This window comes from Esox lucius, chromosome 10 (assembly GCF_011004845.1).
Source record: "Esox lucius isolate fEsoLuc1 chromosome 10, fEsoLuc1.pri, whole genome shotgun sequence".
In the NCBI taxonomy this organism is placed as follows: domain Eukaryota; kingdom Metazoa; phylum Chordata; class Actinopteri; order Esociformes; family Esocidae; genus Esox; species Esox lucius.
In genome coordinates this window covers 12845772-12857347 of record NC_047578.1, presented here as the reverse complement: position 1 = coordinate 12857347, position 11576 = coordinate 12845772, and the positions used below count along the sequence as shown (strand labels likewise).

Sequence of the window (11576 nt, the reverse complement as noted above, 5' to 3'; positions counted from 1 at the left end):
TATAACACCATTAAGGTTTATAAGAAGGGTAATAAAAAAGGAATGACCATAAACTTCCGATAGGTTACTATATGGTGAAGTGGCCTATTTTTCGTAATCAATTTGCATGAATAGATGTTTCATCCTGCGAGACTCAACTGCTTGCTTGAGCGTGGGTTGTAGCATGTGGGCGGGCAGCAATGAACGCGTACTGTATACGCCCTCGTGCTGAGCTGGGTGGAGTTATGGGCCGCGCTTTTAGGAATGGGTCTGAAACATATTTAGTTTAGTCACGACAGTTACGAAGAAGAGTTGAAAACACCTGATGATCTCTTGGAAAATCCGCTCCATATCTCCTGTCGAAAGATAATCTACCTCGAATCTTGATTTTTGTCTAACTTTGTGTTGTTTCTCTGAAGCCTCTCCAGTTGTAAATCTCGTAGCCTGTGCTCCGTTTTATTGCAATACTAATAAATAACGTAACTAGCTGATAAGGAACTCTTGCACTATATTTTTTATTGTTTCTATTTATACAATTTTACTATTTTGCACAAAAATATTGGTGAAGATGCACACCACACAGAAGGACACGACCTACACGAAGATTTTTGTCGGAGGTCTTCCGTACCACACCACGGATTCCAGTCTCAGGAAATATTTTGAAGTGTTCGGAGAAATTGAAGAAGCAGTCGTGATTACGGATAGACAGACCGGCAAATCTAGGGGGTATGGATTCGTAAGTATCAATATCATATATTTTTCAAAACTTGGTTACACAGACAGCGACTTCACTTGCACTGTCAATTAAATATCGGCAATATTTCAAATAGCAGCAAACGTTGTTTAAGTGGATGTTAGTGTAGACCTATTTCAAAATATTTCATGACCATCACAATTTTAGTTTTTTAGGACGTCTTTACCATGGTACGTTATATCATTGAAACAACGGTTAGGAGACATTGCAACTTGTTGCGTTCAGGCATGCGCTCTGACATGTTTAGAAAATGATATGCACGTGCATACGTTGACTGTCTTAAAATGATGTTCAGAACGTCATTATATCAATGTCTAATAGCATTCATGAGAAAAATGTTGGCTATTTCAAGGGTAGTTTGAGAAGTTGAAAAGTCTTTGCTTGGCGTTCTTGGTGAAGTTATTTGAAAAAGGCTACCAAAGGCCAATGTATCAATTTTATTTTCTCTCTAGTTATCTGCTCTGAAGCAGGAAATACCGATATACTAATGTGAGGGTTTTAACTTAATAACTATATGTATAGAGAGGGTGTCCTGGCCTGCTTCTCCTGAAAAACAAAAACGTTTGATCATGTGATATACTGATTTGGTTGTTCCTTCAGGTGACGATGGCAGACCGCTCAGCTGCAGACAGAGCCTGTAAAGACCCCAATCCCATCATTGATGGCAGGAAAGCCAATGTCAACCTGGCATACCTGGGGGCAAAGCCACGAGTGATGCAGCCAGGTACACACACACACACCCACACACACACGTATAGGTGCAGTTCATAGGTGCAGTGCAGTGCAGTGAGACTCACTGCCTCAATGTATTAATATTCTATGAACATTTAGGGTGCACGTTTTGTTCAATAGCTTTGCTTTTTTCCCCCTTATTGTTCACCTCTTATGCATGCAAATCATGTCTGGACATAATACTGTATTGGTGGTCCAAGACTGACTTACACATTTCAGGAGTTGTGACAACTATTCGAATTCCACTTCTCTTTGAGGATTTTCAGTAAGAAGGAATGGGATTTTGTATACTGGAATTGAACCCAACCCTAATTACTGGAATACTCTTGTCACCTAATGTCTAGAATGTACTGACTCTGTGTCCCAAATGGTTCCCTATTCCTATATAATAGTGCTCTACTATGGGCCTGGTCTAATTGCCCTGTTTTCTCTATGATATTGCTAATATGGGCCTGGTCAGATGGGTAATAGGGTACCATTTGGGATTCATCATGACATAGGATCCTCAAAACATTTTGACCACTACCCCTCTCTGTCCAGGTTTCACGTTTGGTGTTCCACAAATTCACCCAGCATTTATCCAAAGGCCTTATGGGTAAGTAGTGATGCATGTGTTGACAGAATGGTTTAGATAATACAAATTAGCTGATTTTCATGAACCTCACTGACTCTGGAAACATATTGTCCCTCATTTGGTTGACATACTTCATTGTAAGAATGTACTTTAATTTCATATCATGTTTATATCATTGCTTTGTGCTTAATCCTATTTGTCTTCATACTTACATGATTACAGTGTATGATAATTATGTAATAGGAAAACAAAATCACAAATACTCTTTCTTTTTATCACTGACTACAAAGTTGACTGCAATATCAATTCAAGGTTTGTGTGAGTGAAAGGGAAAACTAGTGTTCTGTGTGTGTGTGTGTGTGTGTGTGTGTGTGGCTGCACATGCGTGCATGTTTATGTGTATTATGTTTCTAGTTCAACTGATGTGTAGTTCCAGCCTCAATGACTCAATGTGATCTATTTCTCTCTGGTCCGACAGGCTCGATATCGGTTAAGATAACTGGTGGTTTCAGGATTAGTTCTGTGAGCATGTCACAGATCAGAATTACCTGTAATCTCAAACACACACAAACAAGCTCAAATGGTGATTATAGATGCATGTACGTTGTTTTTTAATTTATTTTGGTTTTGAGTTGTATTTGTTATTTTGAATAGCAATTAGAGCTTTGTGTGCTGTTTTACTGTAATGAAGTGGTGTTGATAGCTAAACCGTGTGCTTTATTTAATGACAAAAAAGATGGCTTGAAGATTTTTGGGGTGTTCTTTTCCGTTTTTGTGGAAGAGTGTTGACTTTGCCCGAGGGAGCAAAGTGTTTCAAAATGGATTGATTTGATGCTTTTGTGCTGTAGTTTGTGGGTTTAGCTTTTCTTTGGTAACAGGATGTTCTATACATGTTTTTGGATGTGTTGCTGGAGTGACTGACAATTTTCTGTGCAAGATTACTTCACCCCCCACTAGCACTCTCACCCGTTCTGCGAACCAAATCCACCAACAACTCATCGCTTGCATGTCTTTTTTGACCCTGTTGGTGTAATAATTATCTTGCATTAACACTCAAGCTGTGAAAAGCTATCAAACTGGGATGGTATTTCCCAGGAACTTTATACTCTCCTTCTCTCTCCGTCTCCTCTATCTGTTCCCTTCTCTCTCAGTCTCCTCTCTATGTCTCCTCTCTCTGTCTCTTGCCACCAGAAACATGCTGCATGGGCTTTGTCTCCTTTGACCGTCATTTTCTTGTATTCACCCTCCCTTTATTTCTCCCTCTCCTCGTCTGTCCCTCTTTCCCTCCTCTCTCTCTATCTCTCCCTATCTACCAAGTCTCTCAGTTGGATGCTGTCTCCCTAACCATACATTTTTCCCTGTATGACATCATTCAAACTTCATGGCCCTAGGACTATCAGGAGAACAACTTTTTTTCTTTCAAAGAGACATATAGACACAGAGAGAGACAGACCTAGACCGGAGAGACAGGGAGAGGAAGAGAGAGAGTTACAGACAGAAAGACAGAGTTAGAACTAGACTGTCAGGTGAGTCCCACTTCCTACAGATCTGTACTTAGACACCAAGTCAGTGTTTCTGAATCTTGATCCGAAGACTCAATTCCACTTTTCTGTGTTTACATAAGCCAACAACTACAACACCTCCTGAAATAGAAGTCAATACAATAAGTTGATCAATAAAATGCAATGTGTTAGGGCTAGAGCAACATAGACAAATGTGTACCCTTTTTGGACCCCAGGACCAAGATTGAGAAACACTGCATTTCCTGGAAAATTGTGACGTATGAAGCAAGCTGTTATTGACTTAATCAAGTCATAAGCATGTGTACAGTGGTAGTTTATGACCACAATGAATGAGATGTTTTTAGTATTTTGGTTTAAATCCACTTGGTGTGTGTGTGCGCGAGCGCATATATTGTGTATCCTGTGTGTAGTCAGTCCAGTGGTAGATCAGTGTTTCACAGTCTCTGCTGTGACATAAACAAATGTCTGGATGCCACAGCCTCTGAACAAGCTTTCGTCACATGGGTCCGTGGCGTTAAGGAAAACAAGCTTCTCCATTGTGCCACACAAAGGCTGGAGTGCTGACGCTGCAGTCGCATGAAGCCTGTGCTGGGAAGCAGGGGGGCTGGGGCTCTCGCTGTCATGTCGGAATGGGACGCTCTTTAAAAACAGCAGGTCAAACACATCAGGCTAGAGGCCCCAGGGAGGTTTAAAGGGCCACAGAAAGCCCCATACAGCTGTGCTAGGTCAGCTCCCTCCGTACCTGATAGTGCCACCTATTTTATTCCAACACGAGAGCGGCCCAAGGCCCCACTTACTCTGTGTATGTCCCAAATGGCACACTATTCCTTGTCACGGTGCACTACTTTTGACCAGGGCCCCAATGAAGATAATGTGCAGGGAATATGGTGTCACTTGGGGCCTTCCGTGTGTCCATGGAGACTGGACATCAGTCTCCATGGACTATAGCACCAAGCTGCACAGACCGTTCTGGGGCCAGGCTTTGGGTTGAGGTGGCAGCCAGTAGGAGCCGGATCTATACATGTTCTTGTCCCATTCTCACACTGAACCATAGCATGACAGGCTTTTCTTAATGCAATACAATCCCAATGGTTGAGATTCAGCAGGTTTACAGGTGTAGACTTGTATACTCCCCTCTGCTCCTCCCCCCTTTTTGGTCATCAACATCACCCATAAGGCACGTGATTTGAGTAGACATTTATTTAGCCTTAACTTCAAGGACCATTGTTTGACCCAAAGTCAGAACCACCACGGTCCAGATACAGAGTATATGTTAATGAAGGACCATGAGACCCACTGTAACCCTGCTATTTGTAGCTTGGCTTGGTTGTCTTGATCATCATTCAAACACATGTGAATCAGGGCAGATAACTGAATCTGGTTTATTTGTGTGCGTGTGCGTGCGTCCGTGTGTGTGTCTTTGCCTGTGTGCTCAGTTACAAAGCATTTACAAAGACAGACATTTTGTGTTGTTGGTTATGGAGAAACAAATTATGGTAGTCTAATGAAGAATGAGAAGAGTTTGAAGGATAGAGAATAGGATAGGTGGGAGTGGTCATGAAGTGAAGGTAGGTGGGGGGTTTAGATCTTGAGATGGAAACGCAGCCCGGTACGTGAAGCTGTATTGAAGATGATGGGCAAGCCTCAAATAGCTGAGCACAGCCTCTCCCATCAGTCAAATGATTGCAGGTGACAAGGAGCATGTCTGAGACCAGATTCACATTACATGAGTGTCTTCTGCTGTTACTTCCAATGGAACGTGTACCTCTGAACTTTGCCTATACTATACTGATGTCTACAGACATTGGTGTGGATGGATAACCCTGCCAACAGTTGCCAGCACCAACATGTTTCACAACCATAGGCACCACGCTGGCATCCCAAACGTCACCCTATTCCCTTCATGGGGCACTTTTGACCTGAAACCTTTTGGCAATAATGGAAGAATGGTCAGCTTCAACGTGTTTACTTTAAGTCAATGCCCTGCTTTGAGTAAACAGGCCGAAGTTTGGGGAGAAACACACAATTGGACACACTGTTAGAATTGGGTTTGATTTTAGTTGTAGGCAGTTAGGGTTAGGTGTTATAGCTATGTTAAGTTTAGGCATAGAAGTTAGGTTGTTGAGGTAAGGGATAGGTTTACATGTGGGTTAGGTTTAGGGCAAGGGGATAAGCAACATAGATTTCCCGACAAGGGTAGAAAAACAAATGTGTGTGTGTGTGTGTGTGTGTGTGTGTGCACATTCAGCCTGTGCTGTGACTGTAACACTGTGCTAAGACAACAGCGTGCCAGGCTGGGGCATCTGCCAAGAGTGTGATGTCATAGGCCTCTATCGTAATATGAAGCTTTACCGCTGTGCAGTATCAAAATTATTATTTTAATACTTATTTTGTATACATTTATAAGTTAATGTAATTAAAAAAAAAATCAAATGACAATATAACTTGTTAAAGCATAAGCTGTAAAGCATCAAGTGAAGCCTACAGATGATGTAGTTTTAAAGGAGTCCTGGGCAAGGCCAACATTTGTTTATCCAAGTCCAACTTTGATAAACAAATGAGTGAGATATATACGTTTATCAAAGTCTATTTCCTTTTTTGTTCTCTAAGTGGTTGTGGTTGTGCTGTGTTGGCGATCTATGTAGAACATGTTGACATGTTTTGTCTTTAATGCCTGTGTTTGTAGATTTGCTTTGTTTTTTCTGTTTCCTTTTTGGGCCAGTGTTTTAAAATGTGTTTGGTTGTGTAATAGAGTGCTGACAATAGGGTTGCCATGATAGATCTTGTCTTGTTTGTCTTTTCTCCTCCTCCACTCCAGATTCCCAACAGTAGAATTGTAAAAGTTTCCTAACTCCATCTTGTTTCCTATTGGCTTAATTCATGCCAATACATATTCGGTCTTTTAAAATATTTGGTTGTTCTCAGCAGATTTTAATGGCCAGATGATAACATCAACACATCACAACTCATTAAAACCAAACAATGTCGTTTGATCAAATGGAGATAAGTCAACTTAAAAATATAGATAATTTCTTTCTGAATGTGTTACTGAATCATAATTTATGGTAATATTTTAAGAAATGTTTTTGGCATTTTATGCTTTGTTGACAGAGCAGAAAAAGTGGTAAAGATAGAACAGTGTGGGAAGAAATGTATCAGTAGACCGGATTTGTACCCACGCTGCTACATCAGTATCTGTGTACTGGAGGTTGTTTACACTGTAGGACCAGTCACGTCCACCTGAATCATGGAATTTGACTTCTGTTACCACCATTTAGGATTTTTAAGTACATATCGACAACTTGTGTTTTGCCCAATTGAACCACATTGTAATAGTATCCAGTCGTCACCATGCTAGCTGATAGTTCTAAGAGAGCCTAGCCCAGTGGGCCTTATGGCCGGGATATGTCATGAAGGGCAGAATGTGCTCATTGTTCCTGATTTGCTTTTTTAATCCAAACGTCCGTCTGAGATAGCGCTGGCCTGGGGCTCTTTGTCTGAACATAGGGGGGGGAACAGCCAGCAGTGTCCTTTTTGAAAACTGTCCAGCTGTCAAAGTGGCACCGACATTTTCACAATGCCCCCTCATCTCTCCCCCCTCCCGGCGCTGCCTGTGAGCCCCCTCCCCCACCTGTTCCCTGTCCCCTACCAACTTGGAATGGCACCAGGGCTAAATCACTGTGTGACCAAGCGCACAGTCCTTCCTTCCATCTCAGCAAAGTTCAATTCAGATTTGTAAATTTAGCCTGGCTTTTTATCAATGGATTGTCTTTCCGTGATGGCGAATATGCTCCAAACACACTCTTCTCCTAAATCTCTGATGACAGGTGTTGGGCAAGTAGCCTAGGTCACTAAAAACCTCAAGTGCTAGTTTCTTGAACACAGTTCAAGCCTTGTCCTATACTAAAAAGATCAAGCTCAATGCAGAATCTACTTGGGAATTTCTTTTCAGTCCTAGACTAGGCTTAATCTGTTTCTTGGAAAACTGCCCCAAATGTCTAACTTCTGTAATAAGAGAATCAAACCCCCTTAGCTTTGAACAGCTCATCATTCAATTTCTTTTCACATGAAGATCTCTATTTTGGCAACCCTATATCTCCCATAACTACTAGCAGGCATTTCTGTGGTGTTATTCTTCTTCTTATTACTGACTGGTGGTGTTGTATTGTGGGGCGCTTGGCCGCAGTGTGGTTGGGTTGGTTTCAGCTGGTCCTGTCGTCAGTGTCTATGCGAGGCCAGATGTGTTTTCTCCTCCCCTGACTCTGCCCGTTTCCGTCCCACAGGATCCCCGCTCACTACGTCTACCCCCAGGCCTTCATGCAGCCCAGCGCCATGGTCATCCCCCACGCCATGCAGCCCAGCGCGGCCTCCGCCTCCACGGCCGCCTCCCCGTACATCGACTACACCGGGGGCGCCTACGCGCAGTACTCCGCCGCCGCTGCCAGCGCCGCCGCCGCAGCCGCCGCCTACGAGCAGTATCCCTACGCCGCCTCCCCCGCGGCGGCCGGCTACGTAACCGCGGCCGGCTACGGCTACGTTCAGCAGCCCCTGGCGGCCGCTGCGCCGGGTTCAGCCGCGGCCGCGGCCTTCGGTCAGTACCAGCCTCAGCAGCTGCAAGCCGACCGCATGCAATAGCAGCCAGGGGACGCGAGGGGTGGGGAGGTCCGAGGGCGCCCTCGGGTGATTGGCTGTGCAGAGGAATGGAGGAGGATGGGTGGAGAGAGAGGCCGGAGGGGTAGGCGTGTGGTTAAGTGACGGAGTCATTAGGAGGGTGATGATGATGATGATGATGATGATGGTGATGATGGGAACTCCATACAGTAGCTTTCCAACTTGCTGTGCTTAAACCAAATGAAAAATTGAGGTACCGTACAAAATTCACAGAACAAAGGACGGTGGATTTATCCTTCTGATTATTATCATTGTTAATAATATTATTATTATTATTATTATTACTGTAGTAGAGTATTTATTTTTAGAGGAGAAATGCAACAACTAATCACTGTGGTTGTAGCTAGTTGTAAAACATGGCCTTGTGTCCAATTGCTGTCATTAACATAGGAGAGAGAGCGACACTTAGATGTGTCTCAAAAGTGTTTTGGTTCTGAAGCCCTTATAACCTATATTTATTACCACATTTCAAGGGCTCTCGTCGTTCTGTCTTTTCAATTGCATTTGAAGTAAATTTTCTGATAATCAGGGAAATTGATCAGTTTCCAGTGTGTTAGTAAAGACAACCTCTGTGTGTCAGGGAATAGTTGAAATAACTGTGGAGAAAAGAGTCATAGCATGTGTCACACGTTAAGAATTACGTTTTTATCTTCCTGATGCTGAATGTCCCTTTTTTTCACTCCGTATCTCGAACTCTTGACCTATGCAAACTAAACAATTCACCGGGAGACAAAAAAAACTGCAGGAATAACCAAAAATGCCATCAACTCATCAAAGCGGATCACAAACAATATGAAGGCAACTCACAAAGAAAGGAAAAAAGGTCAGACAATGAGAAGCACGAAATCAGTTACTCTCAAACACATGCGCACACACATACAAATACACACACACACACACACACACACACAAATACAAACACACACAGTTGTGTACATAGTGGTAAAGGACAAAAGGCACAGTTGTGTTCCTGTGGCTCTGTGCAATGGGATCTAGTCAGAGTGAAAGAGAGGGAGGTAGTGAAAGAGAGGAGGGTACTGAAAGAGAGTGAGAGTGATCAGAAAGAAAGAGGGAGCAGCTGTGGGGGCGGTGGGGGGTTGGACAGTTCGCCCAGCGCCACACAGACGGATCACTCTGGAAAGAACGCATCACTTGTGCTCATTTGTTGAGCTGTCACATTTTAATCCCTGGGCCCATTTGGGAACTGGCTCCCCTCTGGCCTGCCTGCCTGGCCCCGTCAGCACTTCCACTCCTGTCCTCTGTCCTGGTGTCAGGTACACACACTGCCCGCCTATCCTGACCCACCGCCTGGGCCCTGTACCCCATCAACACCCCAAACCATGGGCTACCGCCCTGCAGGTCTGGAACAGAGAGGGGTGGGATGGAGGGGGCTTGGAGGCACTTGACATGATTTTGTGGGTTCTTTGTGTGCCTTACATTTGTATTGCTATTTAAGAGAGTAAAAAAAGATCTACTATTTAAAATATTTATTTTGAGAATTGACTATGTTCTATGCGCTCTAAGGACAGAGACTTAGTGGCGGTACTGTATTAATATTATGTATTCATCTCAAGGCATATAAGTTATTGAGTAGATTTAGCTGTATTATGGTTATTATTATTAACATACTCTACCAAAAATGTTGATGTAGGATTTATTTAAGATACAATTCTGTATGTGCACTGTACAATAATATTTTTTGCCTTTTGAAATCTTAGTACATTACATTAAATATTGGCTAGTTTAATGCCTTTTGTATAAAATGTATTTAAATGCAGGCTTATTTGCGTGCAGACTGTTAATCTGCCTCTTGTGTGTTTAGCACTGTTGGAAAAGACAAAGAAAATCCTGTCAAAAAATGAGCAAAATGCTGCTTTATACATTAGAATGTATGGTCGTTGTCATGGTTCAGATGGCTGTTCTACTATTGCTTTTAATATACATCAGATGGGCTATTTTACACTGTTGGGAATTTTTTATACTTGAACTATTTCTTACAAGGGAAAATATATAAAATAAATGATGGAAAAAAAAACTTTTTAAGGAAGCTTTTTCATTGTCACTGGATTAAGGCATGTAAAGTGTTATTTACTATTTATGCAAAGGTCCTGTTGGTATTAAAACTTCATTTCAGAATTTCATCACTATTTACTCTAAATTTAAATAAAAGTTTCTGTATTTAAACAATACTGTGATTTTTTATTTTTTTTATTTAAGATGGATGTAGAAGGCTGAGATGTTGTTTGTCTTTTTGTGGACTTGTGGTATAGGCTGAGACCAGTGATAGCCCCAGAGCAAAGAGGTTATAGAAGGAGAAGGTGTCAACACTTCATGTTCAGATGTTCAAAAATGTCTATGGATGCATATGTGGATGAGGCTTGTCCCACTCAAAATGGAGATAGGCTGAGAGAAATGATATTCACTCAACCACGAATGAGGCAAAGCCACCATTTCAATGTCTAGTTTGATTTACAGTTACAATGGGAACATGATGTAAAATCAACAGTGTCACAATGTCATTGGATTTAGGTCAAGATGTGGGTGAAAGAAATGACATTCCCTTAAGGTAAAGACTTCGCAAAGCCACTTTTGATTTAATTTCATTAACAGTTTAGGTTGACATAACGTTAAAACTTTGTCGACCTAAATTTGGCATACAGAGCCCTAGTTTAAGGGCTCTGCATGCCAAATGACACCCAATTCCCTTTAGTACCATGTGTGTAACCATTGTTATTTCTGGCTCTAGAACACATGCAGTTCTGGTGATTTAATATGTAAAGATTAATTTTGTGTATATTAAACAGGATGTATTTTTATGAAGACAGCCCTAATAGTAAAACCCTCTAAATCAGTGCTGTTAGTATGGTTGTAAAAGCTTTATGCCTTATGCCACCACTAAACACCCAAAGATATCAAAAGAGAACAGAAAAAGAATACACTTGAATCACCAAAATGATACCCAGTGGGTTTGAAAAATGGGTTTTGGAATGGCATCTATGAGGGGACCCACAAAGTTGACTTGAAATCTTTCCAAGGTATTTCACTGTTGGGTAATTTCCCTTTTGGTCTGGTTAACTAAAAACACTTTCCCAAAAAGGTCTTTAATGTGTTGTAGGTTCTCTTACCAAGTGTCAGTAAACATTACCGCATGGTCTAAATATGCCAGTGCATTTTTCCAACCAAATGGTATGAAAGAGCAGAATAAAGGATATGAATACATATGCACATGAGATATCTCATTTTGTCGATATTCAATCAAGTAAAACCCATCCATCCATCCATCATCTTCCGCTTCATCCGGGGCCGGGGTCGGGGCCGGGTCGCGGGGGCAGCAGTCTAAGCA

At 42.1% G+C, this 11576-nt stretch overlaps 1 protein-coding gene across 1 annotated transcript; it reads left to right on the top strand.

The window, feature by feature from the left end:
- Nucleotides 1-235: 235 nt before the first annotated feature.
- On the top strand, nucleotides 236-9043 carry rbm24a (RNA binding motif protein 24a). Its single transcript, XM_010873541.4, has 4 exons — nucleotides 236-715; nucleotides 1334-1457; nucleotides 2006-2060; nucleotides 7846-9043. The coding sequence occupies exons 1-4, from the start codon at nucleotides 548-550 to the stop codon at nucleotides 8195-8197; spliced, it is 699 nt and encodes a 232-aa protein (XP_010871843.2). The 5' UTR covers nucleotides 236-547; the 3' UTR covers nucleotides 8198-9043.
- Nucleotides 9044-11576: the final 2533 nt, after the last annotated feature.